The 20,111-nt window shown below is 39.2% G+C and overlaps 2 protein-coding genes across 3 annotated transcripts; both read right to left on the bottom strand.

Moving 5' to 3' along the window:
- Window positions 1-4,444: 4,444 nt before the first annotated feature.
- Window positions 4,445-7,303, bottom strand: ATF4 (activating transcription factor 4). The gene is made up of 3 exons (XM_039335512.1): window positions 6,983-7,303; window positions 5,534-5,848; window positions 4,445-5,371 (listed from the first exon to the last, which is right to left on the bottom strand). The coding sequence occupies exons 2-3, from the start codon at window positions 5,748-5,750 to the stop codon at window positions 4,536-4,538; spliced, it is 1,053 nt and encodes a 350-aa protein (XP_039191446.1). The 5' UTR covers window positions 5,751-5,848; window positions 6,983-7,303; the 3' UTR covers window positions 4,445-4,535.
- Window positions 7,304-11,785: 4,482 nt separating this feature from the next.
- On the bottom strand, window positions 11,786-19,807 carry MIEF1 (mitochondrial elongation factor 1). 2 transcript variants are annotated; one of them, XM_039335510.1, is made up of 5 exons: window positions 19,625-19,807; window positions 17,720-17,868; window positions 17,120-17,300; window positions 16,202-16,464; window positions 11,786-15,621 (listed from the first exon to the last, which is right to left on the bottom strand). In XM_039335510.1, exons 2-5 carry the CDS (start codon window positions 17,861-17,863, stop codon window positions 14,815-14,817), a joined length of 1,395 nt encoding a protein of 464 aa, XP_039191444.1. In that variant the 5' UTR covers window positions 17,864-17,868; window positions 19,625-19,807; the 3' UTR covers window positions 11,786-14,814. The 2 variants fall into 2 exon arrangements, with proteins under 2 accessions (XP_039191444.1, XP_039191445.1); XM_039335511.1 differs by lacking the exon at window positions 19,625-19,807 and having other exon boundaries at window positions 17,720-18,390.
- Between the last annotated feature and the right edge of the window lie 304 nt (window positions 19,808-20,111).

Raw genomic sequence — 20,111 nt, 5'->3', positions numbered from 1 at the left:
TGTTTTTCACATTTACGACTGTTGCAGCATCCCCATGGTCACATGATCAAAATTTGAATGCTTGGCAACTGCATGTATTTATAACGGTTACATTGTCCCAGGGTCATGTCATCAGTTTGTGACCGTCTAACACAATGGTTCTCAACCTTCCTAATGCTGCGACCCTTTAATACGGTTCCTCATGTTGTGACCCCCAACCATGTGGTCGTAAGTCAAGGACTACCAGTATTTCCCTGCGGGCAGGAGGGGCGGGGTTTGCTCACTCTCATTCTCTCTCACACTTTTTCTTTTTCTCTCTCTGGCGCGCACGCTCTGCCTCCTCTCCTGCGGCTAGAGCGCACGCCGGGCAGGCCGAGGGCACACGAGGGCCGTCACCCAGCAACGCAGCCCTGGAGCACCGCGCATGCATGGTGCCGCCCCCTGCGCCAGCCAAGGCATAGCTGGCAAGGCGGCGCCACCTGCGATTTCATCATGCGGAGGGCTCGGACTGGCCGCCCACATAGCTGAGCTGGCCTGGGGCGGCGTTGGTGGCATTTTTCAAGCCCCTGGGCTTGCCACGAGTCGGGAGACGAGGAGGACGCAGGCAGCAGCCAGCCAACGCACAGCCCGACTCCCGACAGTTAGCTGGGAGTTGGGTCAGCGTCCAGACATCGGTAGGGAACCGGCCGGGCCGCTTCACACCGCCCGACTCCCGACAGCCAGCTGAGAGTGAGACCCACGCGCACCAGCTACTCTCCCAGCACTCACCACTGCCCCGCTAGCCTGACCTTGGCCAACGCCTGTTCGGTACAGCGGCAGGCAGGCCCAGGCGCTCCTGGGCGGCCATGGCAAGCGGCAGCGACGGCGCAGGCCGACCACTGCTGGGCCATCAGCTGGCCCAGCCCAAGGGACGTAAGCTACCCACCGGGTCCCATGCGCGCCAGCTACCCTCCCAGCACCCGCCACTGTCCCGCTAGCCTCACCATGGCCACCGCCCATTCGGTGCGGTGGCAGGCAAGCCCAGGCGCTCCTGGGCGGTCCTCCCGCCCCTGGCCCTCTTTTACTTACATTTAGTAGTTGCTCAGCAGGGAGGGGTGGAAATTTCCAGAAAGCTCGCCTTAGCTTTGCAGCAACGTTTGCCGACTGGGACTTTTGGCGGGCTCAGCAGGGCAGAGGCAGCCTGGACAATTCCTATTGGCCTTTGAAAGCCAATAGAATTAGACTCTATTCAAGAGTCTATTCTATTGGCATTCAAAAGCCAATAGAATAAGAGGGAGTAGCACAGCTCATGAAAAAAGGGAAAAAAACAACACCAAAAATGCCGGACTGCGTTTCGTAAGGATTCTATGAAGAAAAACTCCAGGACTTTGGTGACCCCTGTGAAATCGTCGTTCGATCCCAAAAGGGGTCGCGACTCACAGGTTGAGAACAGTTGCTCTAACAAGCAAAGTCAATGGGGAAGCCAGATTCACTTAACCATATTGCTAACAACTTCAGTGATTCCACAGCTGTGATAAAAAAGGCCATAAAATGGGGCAAAACTCATTTAATAGCCCTCTTGTTTAGCAACAGAAATTTGGGGCTCAACTGTTATAAGTTGAGAACTATCTGTATCCCAGCATGTAGTATCAGCCTAATGCAGTGGTTCTCAACCTGTGGGTCGGGACCCCATTTGGGATCGAACGACCATTTCACGGGGGTCACCAAACAAGGCTGTCGGCCATTTTTTCCCTTTTTTTGCCCACGCCCCTGGCATCCGGTGATGTATGTGATTGGGGGTCACCACAACATGGGGAACTGTATTATGGGGTCGCGGGATTAGAATGGTTGAGAACCACTGGCCTAATGCATTGTGTAAAGGAACAGAACTTTTGTTATTTGGATATTTTAATATTTAACAAATGTTATCTATAATTAACTTATTTATTTTTATAGCTTTTTATTTTATAGTTAGCTGTTATCTACAATTAGCTTTAGCATTTAGTGATCACAATGTACTGAAGCTAATTGTTAACAAGACTGTTGTTAAGAGCAGTCTCCAAATTATTGAAAGACTTAAAACGATCTCAAAATCACTGGTACCTATCATTTATACATTAAATTTCAACAAATACAAAACAATTGCTTAAGTATTAGTCAATTTATTTTATTCATAAACTTAAGTTATTGTATTTAGAAAATGGCATTCCACATTTACTTGTGGATCAAAATAACTGATAAGCTCAGACTGTGCTTTAAATCAAATTGAATTTTAACTTTAATGTTAGAATATTGGATAAGATTGTACAAAATTTTCTAGGCATCCTGCGCATATAAAGTTGGTCCTGTGTTAATCTACAGTTCAGATATTCTGATCCATTTGCAGAAAAAATGAATTTTGTTCTAGTTATACTGTAGCATGAAAAAGTAGTTTTGGGGGGAGTGCAGAAATAAAAGGATAGTGATCGTGGTTGAGACAAGGAACAAGTAGAATATACCACACTAGAAGCATATTCCTTATGGCCAAGACATTTAAAGGCTTTCAAACTTGTACTTCAGCAGAAAACAAGGTGAAATAAAGCATGTATGTTAAAAGCAGCTGGATGGAAAGCAAATTTTATATTGGGGCTTGTTCCATATTGCCAAGATATCATTAAAACAGTTGGGCTAATCTTTTCATAGCGACAGCAGCAAAGATGGGACAGAACGGGCCACAAACTATACACTTGCTCTAATTGTCCTACATATTATTCTGGAGTGCTATCAGATTATTGCAGCCTAAAGTTGAAACTAAACTATACACTTGCTCTAATTGTCCTACATATTATTCTGGAGTGCCATCAGATTATTGCAGCCTAAAGTTGAAACTACAAAACATTCTGTTTTCTCCTGGCATGTACTTTTACTTACAAAATGCATATAGCCAATCTCATCAAAGGCAACTGCATAGCACATTATAGTTGGAACACCACAACAGATAGAAGCATTAAAATCCATATTAACACTAAAAAAATTCTAGGTGAAGAGAATGGTTACAACAATTGAACCATCTAAGCAGGTCTCCAGCTTCCTAAGAACTCAAATCTGATGACATAATCAGGTCTTTCAAAATATCAAGGGAAGCCATCATTACATTAATACCCCAAAATGAATCGCTTCTTAAACCTAACTAAAAACTATATACCTATTTAGTATTGCCTAATAGAATGAAAATAGTCCTACAATTTACCAAACACACTGTAAATTCTTACCTAAAAGATGGTTTTGAAAATTATGTAATACCCAAAACAAGCATTTTCTTGATGCAGTTTTTGATCACCTTAATTATCCCTTAAATTTTTATTAGTATAGATTTTGATGAGAACTTTATTACCATCTTAGGGTAATATATTCAGTAAGGAGCATCTTTGTTTCCAATTTTTTCCAAGTAAGCAGAAGATTCATGTGGAATGCACTTTCCTAAGAGCTGATCCAGGCCAGAATTGTATATAAAAGTGAACTCTAGTCAAAATTCACTAACATAAAATCACCTTTTGAATATTCAATTAGTCATTTACAAGATTATGGATGCTATGAATTGTTACATGGAACATAGTTGCTGGACAAGCTCTCTAATTTGACTCAAATTATGTTAATCAACACGTTACAAAGTTTGTTTGAACTGTATATAATTTTTCCTAAGGTTTTTTGCATCTTTTACCTTTGGGACTGTACTTATGCATAGATAATAATCTACCTTTCCAGCTTAGGTGTAGTTTTGACCATGGGAACACAAGAACCTTACTGTGACCTATGAACAAAAGATGCACATTATCCCTATTGTTTACACTGGTCTTGGAAGTTTTGAAGCGATTAAGGCAAGATGAGGGATAAGTGTAAATATTAAAAAAGACAAACTGAGAGCATGATGTGATATTAGTGTAAGATCCATTTAAAACAGTGGTTCTCAATCTTTAGAGACTGGCGACCCCGGTCAGGAGCATGTGCGTGCGTGGTGCGCATGTGCGGCGGCGCCCCCTGCGCAGCGCGCATGTGCGGCAGCACCCCCTGCGTGGCACACATGCGCGGCGGCGCCTGAGAAAAAAATGGCGGATCGCGTTGTTTGGCGACCCCCGTGAAATGGTCGTTCGACTCCAAATGGGGTTGCAACCCACAGGTTGAGAACCGCTGATTTAAAAGGGTAAGAGTTGATAATAAAGCTACACATTTGGTACACTGGCTTAACAATCATCCAAAGATGTTAAAAATATGAACCCACAGGTTCAAGCAGAATTGAATAGAATGTATTTAAGATTGAGAAAAAAGTAAAATACTTGTACCTTGACAAATATGAACTATTATGTTGTTCCAGAATAACTGTAAAATGTCGAATAAAATTAAATAAGGTAGGTTAAATTGCAATTGCTATCTTTTCATTTTTAATGTGGCAATTGGGTTTTTAAATTGTTAGCCCAATCTGTTTCAAACAAAACTTCACTCAACAATATTCACATATCCAAATTAGAAAATAATTTATTAAGCATTAAAGCATAGCTGTTTCAGCAAATATACATGCATGTAACTCCTACTCCACTACTCTATTCTGGGGCTTTAGTCTTTTTATCCTTAGCTTTGCGGACTTCTTCAATCAGATCTTTTAAATATTGGATTTCTTTGCTCAGGGAATCAACTTTTTCATTTAGGGCTTCGTTTTTCTGCTCTAGTTCTCTACACTCTCCTGATATAGCTTCTTGCTCTGCTCTTTTCTTCTGTCTATATCGTGTGGCCGCTGTCTTATTCTGCTCCATCTTCTTCAGTTTCTTATCTATTCTCTTTTCTTCTTTAATCTTTAATGACACGATTCCTGGAGGGCGATCATAAGGCTTGGGCCTCACAGAAAGATCAGGTTGGGTTGTAACTGACTGGTTATCACTGAGGGAACTAGTAGAAGTGGCAGGACTTTGTTGAGGTGACCCTAGATAAGACTCTGGGCTCATACATATTCCACTATCATTATCAGAATGTGCTTCATCCTCTTTTTCACACTTGGGAAACACTATAGTGGGGGTTTCTGTTTTTCTGTCTCCTTCAAGGATGTCTATTTCACTACCTAGCTCTAAACTGAATGAATGATCAACAGTAGAAATCAGTGGCCCTTGGGGTGCTGGAAGTGGCAATAATGTAGTCAATGGGGCCACCTGGTCTGCTTCAGGAGACCTGGGGGATTGGTTAATTGGTTCTGGTATTAATAAACTTTCTTTGCTGGGAATTTCTTCAATGGGCGGGTCAAGCAGGTCACACGTGTCTTCCAACGTGGCCATGAGCTCATCTGGGGAGATGGTGGCTTCCAGATCAATACCTAACAGTGCATCAAAGTCAAACTCCTTCAAGTCCATCTTCTCCACCATCCAATCCATGCCAGAAAAGGCATCCTCTGTAAAATAAACAAAAAGCTATTCCAAAGATAATCTCAACAAATACAAAACTTTTCTTCTGCTGCTTTAGACCCATGAAACAAATATATACATTTAAACAGACTTATCAAAAGCCTCAAAGGGTCACCCAATATTTGCAGAATAAATATAATTTATCTTACCCTGGTTGCTGTCTGTGGCATTTTTCCAACTGCCCACATCCAGCCAATTGGAGGAGCCCACTTTAGCCTTATCGCTGGAGAACCCATGCGAACTGAAGTTCTTGGCCACCTCCAAGCAGTCATCTAAGAGCCCCAGACCTTCATCAGCCACCAAACACTGCTGGCTGAATGGGGACAGAAAGTCCCCCAACAACATCTCTGTGTTTGAGAAGCTCATTTTGGTCACGTTTTAGTACTTTGTTGTCAATTTGCCTAGACAAATAGATGGTGTGTTTATCAATTACAGCAAAACTGCTGTGTGATGATTTGAAAAACCTGGAAAAAAACAAGATAATTATTATAAAAAGAGCCTTCAGATTTTAATTTCAAGTTAAAATCATGTAGGGCAAATTGTGCATGGTAATACTGCAGCAATGACTCCTAGTTGCAGCTTTCCCCCCCCCCCAGACTTCATTTGAATTGTCTTAGATACAAATTAGAACTACAGTACAACAGCGCCAACTAGAATTTGTTCAGCAAGTTGGCCCTCTATTTCCTCCTAACTACACAGCTTCAATTCAATCTCCACCCACGTTGGTCTGATTCATGAATTCATTAGTGACAACAGCTGCAGCCATTTCGTGATCTGCTTGCTCTGCGTGTCTAACCTATAAATAGGCCGCCATTTTGTATCCTGCCACGTTTCCATCTGGTCACTGAGAATCTAATGATTGTAAGATGTGAGAGCCACATAATACCAAATTTCTTTATATCCATTTATTTAAAAATTGGCAGCTTCCACAGAAAAGTTTATTTTAAAGTTACAGGTAATTCACTACCTCTTAACCTTATATAGACAATTCAACCTGCATTCCAGGCAACGCCACTAGTTATTTCAGCAAAATGTTTTTAGAGACACTAGCCTTAGTGATTAAAAGGTAAACTTATTCCTCATATTTCTGTTGTGAAAAGCAATTATTATCTCTTCCTCTTAACAAAGTAGGCCAATCTTAACTTAAAGTTCTATTTTTGTCCAGAAAAAAACTATTAGTATACTATTTAGAAGTAAGTCAATTGCTTAAATCTCGGGGGATTTCCCCCCCCCCCCAACAAAGGAAATCATTCTGCCTTCTAATTAGTCTGGGAAACCCAAGGGCTCATTAAATCACCTCCCCTTTCCATAAATAGCCTAATTTATAGTCTGGAATTCGTTGTGCAAACCTATTTCTTGATACCGTCCCGCCCCCTCCCCCGTATTTTTCGGCCATGAACAAATGCTATTCCTTGGCTGAGATTTCCAATTTCCTTCTATATTTTCTCCTCCACCTGTTTTAAGTCTATACATAGATCTCCACTCCCTAAAGTCTCAATTCCTTAACCTGACCGTGCTGTTTGTCTTATCTTTCACCATATTTAATAAAAGCCAATGTCTCCATCTTTGGTGAATTTCCACCCTCCCCAAATACTCACGCCATGGTTGCAGATGCTTGGAGGTGCCGAGGCCGCGGCCGCCGCTGCTGCGACTCTGCAATGGCCGATGCCGTCGCTTGCGATGCCGCCCCTACCATGCCATGGTGGCGGCCGCGTATACTAAAACCTTTCCTCGGTTATTCGACTCGTCACTGTTACACTCCGAAAAAAAAGGGGGGGAAGAGACGCGCTATTTTTTTCGAAAACGACAAAATAACATACAGATCTTTTTCTCAGAGACAATAGGAGCGAGAGTGAGCCCGTTTTCTCTTTATATAGTCAATGAGATCCGGCAGGACCTCCTTTCATTAAGCAATGGTTCCAGAAAATCCTTCCGCCCAGTATCTTCGGCATTGAATGTGTGCCGTTCGAAAAAGTAAGACTTCCTTATAGAGCTTCTCTCTGTGACGCTGGGTTGAAGCAAACACTCCGCGAGGCTTCGTACCCGCATTCGATTAGTCCTACTCAAAAATTTGCGGAAGGATTACAGGGACTATTCTATGTTGTTGAATCATAATGACGGTTACCGCCGCTTTAATTAAGGTCAGACACGTGACGTTGAAAAAGGAATTCTAGCTTGGTTTGCCTATTAGCCGCCCAAGAGGGGGTGGCCGCATTCTGCATTCCAGTAGTTTGAGAAAGCACGTGAACATGAAGCACCTGATTGGTCGGCTGAGCGAAGAACTCACGTAAAGGACTGTGCTTAACTGTGTTGGGGCGAATACTTTTCTACGGTTGCCCAACATCATTAAAAATAGAGTCGCGGGGCGGGGGGGGTCTTCTATTTTCTCTTAAAATGCTGCTCTGTCTAGAATCTAGGTGTTAATGAACGATCAGCCTTCTTCGTCCCTTTTGCCAGACTTCCTTCTTTGGGCCTTCCTCGGTGTTCTCTTCGCCATTTGTGGTTAGCGGCCATTGGTGTCCGATTGCCCCCAAGTCTGGGGGGGAGCGCGATTGCAGGGGGAGGGGTGCAACCTTCGCTCTCCCTAACCACCGCGCTCAATAGGGGGAAGCAAGGTGGTGGTCAGAAGCTTTGCATAGCCGGCTAACGACCGAAGACAGCAAGACTACGCATCGGTTCTGGAGGTAGTGACCACTCCTCACAACTCGTCTGGGTCGTATCGCCATACATGGAGATCCCATGCTCGAAGCTTATAGGCCGTTTGTGACGCACCGCCCAAGAGGGCTTGGTCGGGGAAACAGTTACCACAGCATCCGTTTTCTCGCTCTTGGGGTGGTGTGAGGGGCGCGGGAAGTCCATTCCCTCCCCCCTTTTTCTGCTGGGGGAAAAAACGAGACAGACGCCTCATTGGAACAGCCACCGCCCTCTTACTCGCGGATGGCTCAGGGCTGTCTGAGAGTGGGGTATCATCAGCAGCTTTTCTGGCCCTGCTGTTGAGGAAAAAACGGAAGCAGCGGCTATGGCGGGGGTTTCCTCGCAGAACAGCGTCACCAAAAAGAACTTGATGTTCTGGCCTTTACGAGCCCGAGAACGGATGAGGCTCGATAGGAGACGAAATAGGCGCAACTTGTTTCCTGCGTTAAGATTTTATCATTTGAAATATATTTGTTCATTAAAAAGTTTATAAATGTTGTTTGTTACCAGAAATAAAATCCTCTAAACTGAGCATATGTCCAAGGGATACTTTTGTTTTTCTGTTTTTGATCTGCTTTTCTTGAGCTGTTTCAAATCTAGTTTAGTTAGTCCAAGAATTCAAGTGAAATACAAAAATAGCTAAACTAAATGTTAAAGTTTGCGTGTCCATAGAATACTGATACCCATATTGCTAGCAAAAAAAAAATGCTAAATCAATTTGTAAGTATCCAGTATTTCTCATCTGGTAATTCTTTGTTCCCCTTAATACAGTGACATTTTCATAGAATATAGAAAGAGGAAATAAATTGCTCAAGATCAGAAAGGGGAAAAACATTCAGTAGGTAGACAAACCAATATCTGTGTTTTTCATTAACAAAAAAGCAATTCCCTGTTTGCTTAAAAGGTCAGACCAGATTTTTATTTGTTGAAGTAGGACCTGTTAACGTTAGTTATTTTGAAACAAACTCAGAAACTCAATTGGTTATGTTACCATATGTATTTATAGTTTATTATGTATGTTGCTGAACAGTTTTAATTATATTTCTGTAACTTTTAAAACAAATTTTGAGTATTTGAGAGACTATCTAGGTACTATATAACATATGCTTCGGTAAGTGGGCATCATCATACATACTATAGTGAATAGCTAGTGTAAAAGATTACTCAACATTCACCCACTCATTGCCCTTTCTTTTAAATGAAAATAAAATGATTGCAAATTCTTTTTTGCCTCTTATTTAAGAGCTAGTAAAGGTATATGAAACAGTTCATACTGGATTTCAGCAAAAGGTGTAAAGGTACGTGGATTGATTTAGCCTGGTGTTACAGAACAGTTAAATAGAGCCTTAGCTTGTCTGCTGCATAAAAAACTTATCTTAAAATTAGTTAATTTAAAACCTCCTGCTTTGAATTTTGTATGTGCTGTTACTATCTATATACTTCTACATTATAGATAAGTCCTTAGTGCTTTCTGAGTTGGTTATTTTCTTGCAGATGTTTCATTACCCAACTAGGTAATATCATGATTGCCAGTGAGTGTCAAGTTTGCTTTCTGTTTATATACAGTAGCTTACCTGCCAGTGTTGTTGAAGGTGTGGTTTTCTTCTTGGTAGTTCCTGGATTTGAGCTTTTCCTTTGAATCAAGGAATAACCAAAGAGAAAACATTGGTAGTGTTGCCAATGCTGGGAGAACTCCACAGCTACATATATTCTCTTCTGTTGAGTACTATGGGAGAATTAATGTGGATGGATTTAAATAATTTTTATATTCATGATAAATTTGAAACAGGATCCCAAAGTTTAGTTCTACCTTAGCCTCTTTATGTTTTGTTTCCAACTCCTGTTATCATATATTGTAGAAGAGCTGGGGTGCAGAGTTAAGTGCATTCCTACAAGCAGTCCAAGTCCAGCCCCTCCTGAATTCCATTGACCTTTATCTGGTGCCAATTTAGTGTTAAACTTTAGTTGACCAGACTCTTGTGTAATAGGCTTGAATAATTCTTCTCTGCTGCAGTATAATAGATGGTCCTGATTTTTTGCACCGGGTATATACATAGACATAAGGGAATTCAAGTGTCACCAAAATTACGCATTAACCTCATAATGTGAAATTACTAAAGCTTGATTAAGCAATTTGTTCCAGGCCAAAGATTATATATTAGGTCAGTGGGATAGGAATCCAATGATGATTAGAAAGTTGCAATGTCAGGTTCACTGTGACATTAAGCCCTCCCTTTACTCCCGTCAAACAGTTTTTTAAACTAGATAAAATTCATTGGCATTTTTGCTACTCAGATAATTTTTCCTTTCAAAGAGGAACTATTCAGATCTCATGTTTGAATAAAATATTTTTATTTGACTACAAACATTATGGTGTATTTCTAGAATAATACATAATTCATATTAGTTTGTGAAGTAATTGCATTCTTAGTGATGTGAGGAAGTAAAAACTTAGACCTAGCTGCTGGTTGTTCTTAGTTGTGCTTGACACATGGCGCAAGGAGTTCCTTTTATGCAGCAGCTAGTAACAGGCATACATGGCTAACGTTGAGTGTCAAAACTGAATACAGAACAAGTTTATAAAATATTTCTATGGAAAAAAGAGGAATGCCAGATGAACAATTTGAACTCATGAAGAAGAGCCTTGGGAATAAGAATCAGAAATGAAGAACAGAAAGTATAGTAACTGAACTTTAAGAGCACACTGCAGGAGTTTTGTTATCAAGTCCTTTTCTCCATACCTTTCATTCTAATAATGGATGGTAAAAAGAATCTTGTTTTTTATAACCTGTCCTATATAGTACATTTGGGAAAACTCAAGCAATATCCAGAACAATTCTCTTTGATTTACAATATGTACATCTTACCTCTACCTTAATTTATCAAACTATAGAAATATTTTTACATTTAATTCTATTATAGTACAGAAAGCATGTTACATGTAAATTGCAGATTATGGGAGGTACTTATTTAGTTCCTTGTTTCTATTTTGGGCAGGATGATCATTTTATGTCATAACAACGCCACTTGCATACAATTGTATCAAAGATGATTTCCTAGACACATGGATGGATGATTTGGGATAGCTCAAAGAAAATTTTGGGTTGCAATTTGTCATATAGGGGGTATCATACTTTTGTGCAATAAATGTTTTTATTAGAACTATTTTTTTAAATGCAAAATGTTCTAATTACAGGTAATGCTCGGCTTATGATTACAATTTGACCCCAAAATTTATGTCGCTAAGCAAAATATTTGGTGAGTTTTGCCCCATTTTACAAACTTTCTTGCCATAGATGCTAAGTGAATCACTGCAGTTAAGTTAGTAACACAGTTAAGTGAATCTGGCTTCAATACTGCTTTTGCTTGCCAGGTCACAAAAGGTGATCACATGACCCTGGGACACTGCAGCCATCCTAATTATTAATCAGTTGATAAGTGTCTGAATTTTGATCACATGACCATGGGGATGCTGCAATGATCATGTGAAAAATAGTCATATAACTTCAAATGGCCACTAAATAAATGGTTGTAAGTCGAAGACTACAACTATTATAAAGGTTGTAGTATTATAAAGCTTAAAAGTTCACTTGACAACATTCTTCTAAGTACCATTAAGTGTTGCAAACCAAGAAGGTAATTATAAGATTACCTGATTGTATTTTCTCTTCATAAGATATTTAAAAAGCCTCAGCATATCCAGTATATTTAAAGAGTCACATGGTTGTGGACGATTTTATTTCACAACTTTTATACATGGTTACAGACCATTAGAATTCTTTCCTCCAACCCTCTTATACATTTCAGCTTGGGCAAATGTCCCAAGTATTCCATCAAACCTGGGAGGTCAGCAGTGCCAAGTAAAGACAATTACATTTATTATTCAGCTAGCTGGTCAAAATTGCAGTTTCTACTGATTGGTTTGGCACCTATATTGCAGGATGAGCAGACTTGGGCTCCTCAGCTTGAGACCATCAGCTGCTATCATTGGCTTTCCACTTGCATTGATGGCAGTGGCAATGTTATATTATTAGCCTTATCGTGAAATATCTTTTACATATTTCAAAGAAAAAAACCCAATTCATCATTGCTCTGTAGGAAATAAAAGACATGAAAGTGAAAAAAAAACCCAAAATGGCATCTTACTGTCACAGGGATAGTTGCTTAAAGCTACATATAATATTCAACCTCATAACAATTTAAGAAAATAAAATATTTTTGCAATTTTTTAAAAATAATAGATAAGTGGGAATGCAAGAGATACTGGATTCTTCTAATTCTTGCCTCAGATGTGATTTGCTTTCCTGTTCTAAACCAACAGCAGGCTAAGGGACAAAAAGAACAGGGGAGCAAAGATGGAGAACAATGGGCCCCAAAGCAAAGTCTCTAACCGCATAATGTCTATGTAGGTATTCATCAACACATGGAGCAGGAAGGTTGAGAATGGGGAGGAATGTATTCTGGAAACTATATTAATCAGTAAAAAGAAAAATTAAATATTCCCCAGGTTACAAATTGCCAAGCACTCAATGATAACTTTCTGTCTTTGGCTATAACACTGAAACTTAAATTAGGATAATACTGATTCCATTGCCACAATATATATATCTGTAAAAGACAATCTGATCTCAAAATATGAGTGGTGCACTCTCCATACCTACAACTAAACTGAAGAATATCTTAATAACATAAGCACTAGGGTCATACTTTGAAAGTGATTTGAAAAAAACATTTTGGACTTGCATGAATCTAGCAACTCTGGGTCTATGGAGATTCTCAGTCATCCAGGTCACGGTTGTTCCAAAGCTGCTTTTTTCAAGAGGCAGCTGGACTTATTTTTCTTTGAAGAAAAGAAAAAGTAGCTCTCTGCTATTCATTAAATTCATTTTTTCAGGCTTCCACTGCTTTATGGATTCCATTCATTAAATTTAACACAACTCTGTAAGTAGCATTCTGAAAAAGAACTGGCTACTTTAATGAATATCAAATGATTCTGTGCAAAGGACCAAACCCCTTCTTTCAAATCAGTTCTGAAGCATATGTAGACTTAGCAAGCAGCACTTTCAACAGAAAGAATATGGAAGATTTATGTTCAACTCCCAAGACCTGCAGATTATCTCATCCACTCTGCCCTTTAATGTTGAGGGCGGATATTTGAAACAAGGCAACCCTCAGAATTACCTATGTATTACAGTAGTAATACTTGTTATGCAGGTTTGACAGTTTCATCTCTTAGAGTACCTCCTATTTTTTTTTCCTTGGGGGAAGATGGAAGTAGTACCAGATGATAGCAGCATTAACAAACCATATATTCCCAAGAGATTACACATTCACCATGACATGCTTGTATCTGCAAAGCAGGAGATACAGCTATTGCAGCTCCTCCCTATATGTTATATTGTTTTAGAGAATGCATAGAGATTAAGAAGAGGGTTATATAAATTATGTATGGAAGACCACATAGGAGAAAAAGTGCTGATACTTTCTTGAATATAACTGGATCAAACTGTTAAATATATAGTATATGCCATCTCCTTTAAATATATAAACGGCATAATACATATTTTTCACTTAAAACTATTTTGCTTTCCTCCAGTAGTGTCATTTTCTCTAATTGCCTGTGCCCAATAGTTTATAGATAAAACCGTCAGGAAGTATACATCAGTATCCATACGTTCACCAGCTAGCCAATGATTTGAAGTTCAAGCATTAATGGTATGCAATATTCAGAACTGAAGAGGGCAAAGGTGCTTCAAAATCAGACTGGACATTTCTGACCATCAATAACAAGTACAGCAAATGAAGTTATGCCAACCAAAGCATCTTTGCCTTCTTCAGTTTTGCATACAGTCACCTCTCAGCTACCCTTTGTATGATTTTAAGGCACAAAATTTTTAGAAGTGCCATAGCACTTATTCAAGAATCTTTATTTCAAGTGTCCTGCTCTGTGCCTTAATGATATTCCCTAATTTCTCAATTACATGGGCAAATAATTTCAAAAGCAGTGAATATGAAATTTACTTTCTTACATTCCTCTGCATCAATTAGCAATCTTCTACCAGTTTTTCAACCAAGAGTGTATTGAGGACCTTATATGCATATGCATGTGCAGTGAAGGACTCCAATCGGGCAAAGTAGCAAGTCCTAGACAATATGCACTCAGATTTAAAAATATGGGGTTATCATCACTCTGAGTGTCACATACATTTAAGTTAACATGCTTAAATTTAGACAATATAATATAATCAATGTACAGAACTCACAAATATATATCCTGCTACAAATACTTGAAGCTTTTCTGTCAAGCACTTTTGTAATAAAAAGGGAAAAAATAATCACCAATCAATAGGAACAAAGCTTATTATACATTGGAGGTTCTTAAAATTGTTAGTGGCAATTTTACACTTTTGAAATAGGTAAGAATTTTCACTGCAGCAAAATACAAACTGTTACAGGAAATACAGCATATGTTGGGACTCCATCAGCGGATACATCAGTAAGAACTTTATAGCAAATTGAGCAAATCTTCAAAGTTGCTTCTTCCTCCAGTTCCTTGAGTGTAGTGGAACTAGACTGGTAGCACCAAGAATCTAATGCCCCCCCCCCTCCTATTTAATAACAGTAAAAATACAAAGGCAGATTTGCAAAATAACCAGGGCAAGATGTGCATAACTCACTCAGAAGACAAATTGTCATGGCAAGTAGTTCTAACACTAACTCACACTTAAGGCAGCGATTACATTTGCAGCAGGAGTTCTGGTTCTGAAAGTGAACAGTACAGTGTATAGCCTAACTCATCTACTTCTTCAGTAGTAAGCTCTGAAAACAAGTTCACCTTGGGATTTAAAGCACTCGGAAGAATTCCTTCTTCCAAATAGCCTATTAGTTTTCTCAATGCCTGAAGAAAACGGTCAGCTATTACATTTTGTGACCAATCAGTTTCTTCTTGGGTCAGGTGTAAAATTACATTGGTAAGCTGGCTGGCAGAAAGACAACACAGAACTCGGTTCAGTTTACATACAGCCTTGAGGATCTTGAGGCACAAAGAACGGCAACCAGAATCATCTTGGTCCAAGGCCCGCAGGCGAGCTGTCTCTGCTGGCCGAAGGCTGAGTCGCCATAGATTATCATATTGGGCCAGTCGGTGTGGCTTGGCTACCAATACAGAATCACCTAGTGTCACAGATGGTAAAAAGTCTATTAGAAGGTGCCGATCCCGTTCATACTGGACCTCCAAAGTTAGAGATTCTAAGGGAGCAACTGGACGGATCACATAATCTAGGAGGGATCCAATTGCTGGCCAGTTGATGGAGCCAGCCACTACTTTCTCAAAGGTACAACATACAGTCTTGGGTGAGAGGTAACTCCCCACTACACAGCGGTCCCAATAACTGCTACCACGAGGAAAATATTCTGGGTTTTCCCGACGTACTAGGCAAAAGCCAGGGATGTTCATAATGGTTTCTTCACCTGGAATGCATGACCATAAATTCTGTTCTAGCACAAGAGGAACAATAAGTTGGATGTGATCAGCTGTCACAACCTAGCAACAAAGAGAAATAAAGAGAGCATTAAACATCTGAGGACTGGTCCTATCAATTATCAGCTAGCTTACTTGACACCCTCCAAATGTTTGGATTTGAATTCTCATAATTAAAGGATATAATCCAACTAATATGGCCACCAATTTGGGAAAAGCTAGGCCAGAAGGAAGGCTGGGAATACTAAGAACACTTCAGTTGCATTATCAGTGATCAATACAGTATTCTCTTTAGCTATACTGAAGTCATAGATCCAGCTACAACAAACTTACAAGATAAATAGGAATTATTTTGAATTACAATAGAAAACTAGCACATATGGACACCAAATGCTAGGCTAAAAATACTATGCTATACTGAATAAACAATTTGGAAATATATTTCATTGAACAGATGTAGAAAAGACATAGAATAAATAAATGTGGATATTGGCCCAAAAAGGGGATCTTTTTCTTACACAAGATCAGATTAGACACAAAAAAAATCTAAACATAACCCAGAGAATATGATAGTGGGATAAACTTCTCTACCAATATTATTCTTGCTGAAGAACATTTAAAACTTTTCACCCATTCAGTTTACCTGTAAATCATCACAGAGGCTACCACTCAGATACATTTCACGCAGAGGCATGTCTGGCAATTTGGTATGGAGGAAACTGCGTAATTCGGCACAGATATCCACAGCAGCTTGCTTGGCTTTGGTCTGTTCTTCTACAGAGATAGCCACCTTTCTCCGATAATAAGCAAACAGTTTTTCTTGCAAGGACATCCGAAGGTGGGATTTCTTCAATTCCACCTGGCTTCTCTTAGCAGGTGATTTATGCTTTATAGGTTTGACTGAATCTGTTCAGGTAATACAACAGAAAAACTCAAAAAGAGCCAGATATTTTACTGCAAATTGCTTGTATAAATTGCCTGAACTAAAATTATTCTGTTCGGAACATGTATTTTTTAACAAACAAAATAGCTTTAGGACAGTGGTTCTCAACCTGTGGGTCAGGACCCCATTTGGGGTCGAACGACCATTTCACGGGGGTCGCCAAACAATGCAGTCCGCCATTTTTTTCCCCTTTTCCTTAGCTGTGCTACTCCCTTTTATTCTATTGGCTTTTGAAAGCCAATAGAATATACTCTTTTGAATAGAGTCTAATTCTAATGGCTTTCAAAAGCCAATAGGAATTGTCCAGGCTGTCTCTGCCCTGCTGAGCCCGCCAAAAGTCCCATTCTGCAAACGGTGCTGCACCAGTTGAGTAGTCCTCGACTTACGACCGGTTGAGTAGTCCGCGACTTACGACCGGTTGGGGGTCGCGGCATTAAAAAGGTTGAGAACCACTGCTTTAGAATAAGATTTAATGGGGAAAGAAAATTCATGGGACAATCAAGAAGCAGACATCCTTTGTTAACATCAATGAAACGAACTACAAAGCCATTCTGAATACATTAAATATAGCATATAGTCAATACAATGTATATATTCTTTCTTTAGACTATTACTCACCTATTTCAAAATCTGAAGCATCTGTGGGCAGAGTTTGCAGAGAACGGCTAAGATTTGTCTTCATGTCTTGGTTCAGTAATCGTGATGATGACCCAAGCCAGCTTGGTTCCTCCCAGCTTCTCTTTCCTGACTGGCTTAAATGGGTGGGGCTGGCTGGAGCACTAATTGCTCTGTCATACATCTGCAGAGAGTGAAAGTAGAACATTGACCATATAACCTAATAAGACTTAATTTCTCTATTCTCTACTGAATTTTTCCCAGCCGCAATAAATCTAGATATTTCTTTACCAACTATATTATTTCTTTCTTTTAATCTTGTATTTTGTATTTTAAATGTTATGTCATATAGCAGGGGTTCCCAACCAAGGGTGTCGCACCCCCTGGGGGTGCAAGATGATATTCCAGGGGGTGCGAAAACTTGAGTTTTCAAAATTATAGTGTATATGCATAATTCATTGCCCTTATTTTGAACTTTTGCAAGGGGTGCAAGAATATATCAGAAACATTCTAGGGGTGCGGGATATAAAAAAAAGTTGGGAGCCGCTGTCATATAGTATGCCTTATTTTAATTGTAATGCTTCTGACACAAACATTTCTTACCCGTTTGACAGCCAAGGTAGCAATCCCCAGCACAGCAGCACCTCCCACTCCCAGTACAAGTCGAGCATTTGACAACACAAAATCAATAGCCGTGCCAATTCCATTGTCATCCTTCTTTCCTTTGCGCTCTCCAGAGCCTGCCATTATTCCTACATGGAGGAAAAACAAACAGTGTAATTGTCATTCAGTGCTTATTTGGTTTTAATGCCATGGACTTATAAGATTAATTATTTGAAGCTAAGTTTATTTTAAATATATCACCTTAAAACATGTTTTGTAATTCTAATTGTAAAAACCATAATCCCAATGCTAGTTAACACAATATAAATCAATAACTAAAGCCAAACTCTAATCAATACTAAAAATTTCACTTTCCATAAAATTAAAATGCAGACTTTATGTAGAAAATGTAGAAAAGGCCTAATTGGGAGTGTGGTACAAATCTATATATAAAGTTATAGTCTAAGAATGGTCTTTAATTATAACTGAATTCTATATCAGGTTTACTTTTTAAATATGAAATTATTCTAGACATTGAAGCACATTTCTTCAATTCAATTCAATTCATCCTGTCATACAGCATTACAGTCAGGTTTGGAAGCATCACTGCTTCAGACAGGTGCAGAGTGGTGAGAATGGCCAAAAAGATGATTGGCAGTTCCCTCTCTCCCATCCAGGACATAGCACAGAAGCATTGCTTGAGCAGGGTCCGCAAGATTGTCTGGGACACTATACATCCTCTTCACAACCTGTTTTCCTTGTTACCTTCTGAGAGGAGGCTTCGTGGAATCCATAGCAGAACATCCAGATTCAGCCATAGTTTCATTCCACACAGCATTAACCTTGTGAACTCTCAAGCTTCCTCCTTCCGTTATATATTCAAGATGGACAGCATTTAATATTTATTTGCTACGTATATGTAGAGGTGTGGTCTATACATATGTTGTTCATAGTATGTTTAGATGTGTGTCATGTATGTGTTTCATTTTGAGAGCGGGCAACTAAATTTCATTTTTGATGTGTGCCGTTGTGCCCACAGTAAAAAAATTATAATAAAGGTTATCTTATCTTAGTTAGCCATTCTTCCAAAGAAGGAATCAATGAAGTACGCATACAACATCCTTGCAGTCATGAATATATTCCAAGCTCATTCAATATAAACAACCATATTTTTAACCTGGGACCTTCCCATAATGTTCAGCCAAAAGAAACCACCTTTGGAAAACACCAGGCTGCGTAAAGTTAACATGAAGTGAGATTTATTCAAGACCAAGCAGTAAAATTCATATTAAGTGAATGTCTGACATGCAAATAAGGCCCTCTTTTACATTAATAAACTTAGAGCTATTAGAATTTCCCAGTAGCAGAAAGTAATTTAAAAAAAAGGATTTTATGTTGAAAGGGAGTTTCTGAAAAAGGACTATTAAAGCATAATTGCAAACAACATCAAGAAGAAAAAAATGCAGACGAACAAGTTATACTTGCACAAAAAGGTTTCTGAAGATATGCAGGTAGCCTAGAACTGTAACATTATGAACCAATATTTCAATGGATGCATCTTAGACAAACTTATTTCCAGAATTTAAGGGGAGTCAAAATAAGAGTTGCCAGTACAGGAACAAAACCTGGATATAAATTCCTCCATCCTCTGTACTGTAAACATTAATGTTGTAATATTACTAGCATATATAGTACATTCTTCATAATGCCAATTTCAAACATGCTAGAATTGTTTTATAAAACTTAATAAAATTAAATTTAAAAATTAATTTCTAATTACTCAGATAAAAAATAATTTCTAATTACTCAGATTAGTACTTAGTACTCTAATTACTAAGATCAGCTTTTTATCTGTACAAATAATGAATAATTAAAATAGCAAAATACATCTCTCTATATAATTACCTGAGGCTTAATGCATCTGCAAAAAGGAAGGAGAAATGCTCCCAGGGATGTATGTAGGATACTTTGGGGAATTGGATTTTTTACAGATTTGCAGCAGACTTCTGATATTGACCATCCAGTTCAAATTACTAAATAAATTAAGGAAAATAAAAGAAAAAAATGACAAGGGAAAAAAAGAATTTCCTAAATAAGTCCTCCAAGTTTGCTGTGCAAAAAAGTCTGCCCCTTTTTAAGATGTCGCTCTTTATCTTCTGGGGACGTAAGGTGCTGGTTCTTGCGAAATTCTTTCCGGATCGAGCTGAGATAGAAATCACGATCTGTGTAGCGCAAGCCACGTCCCTGACGCAACAGTGCACGATAAAGGTTTAGCACAGCTTCACGGCTCCACGTTGCCATGGAGGACAAGTTGAACAGTGAACTAAAGACATACAAAACAGAGAAAATAAAGTAATTTGAGAATTTATATATATGTCAGTCATTTCATTTT

This window comes from Crotalus tigris, unplaced genomic scaffold (genome assembly GCF_016545835.1).
Source record: "Crotalus tigris isolate CLP2741 ecotype Arizona unplaced genomic scaffold, ASM1654583v1 scf7180000017644.4837335, whole genome shotgun sequence".
NCBI classification, from domain to species: Eukaryota; Metazoa; Chordata; class Lepidosauria; order Squamata; family Viperidae; genus Crotalus; species Crotalus tigris.
This window is presented reverse-complemented; position numbering and strand designations above follow the sequence as displayed.

Excerpts from the sequence above, each read along its gene's own strand:
- MIEF1 (XM_039335510.1), bottom strand. The coding sequence starts at position 17,863 with ATGGCAGGCTCTGGAGAGCGCAAAGGAAAGAAGGATGACAATGGAATT. Across the intron at positions 17,301-17,719 it reads CTACCTTGGCTGTCAAACGG|ATGTATGACAGAGCAATTAG; the intron begins GTAAGAAATGTT and ends CACTCTCTGCAG. Across the intron at positions 15,622-16,201 it reads GCCTCTGTGATGATTTACAG|GTTGTGACAGCTGATCACAT; the intron begins GTAAACTGAATG and ends CTTTGTTGCTAG.
- ATF4 (XM_039335512.1), bottom strand. The coding sequence starts at position 5,750 with ATGAGCTTCTCAAACACAGAGATGTTGTTGGGGGACTTTCTGTCCCCA. Across the intron at positions 5,372-5,533 it reads TGCCACAGACAGCAACCAGG|AGGATGCCTTTTCTGGCATG; the intron begins GTAAGATAAATT and ends TTTATTTTACAG.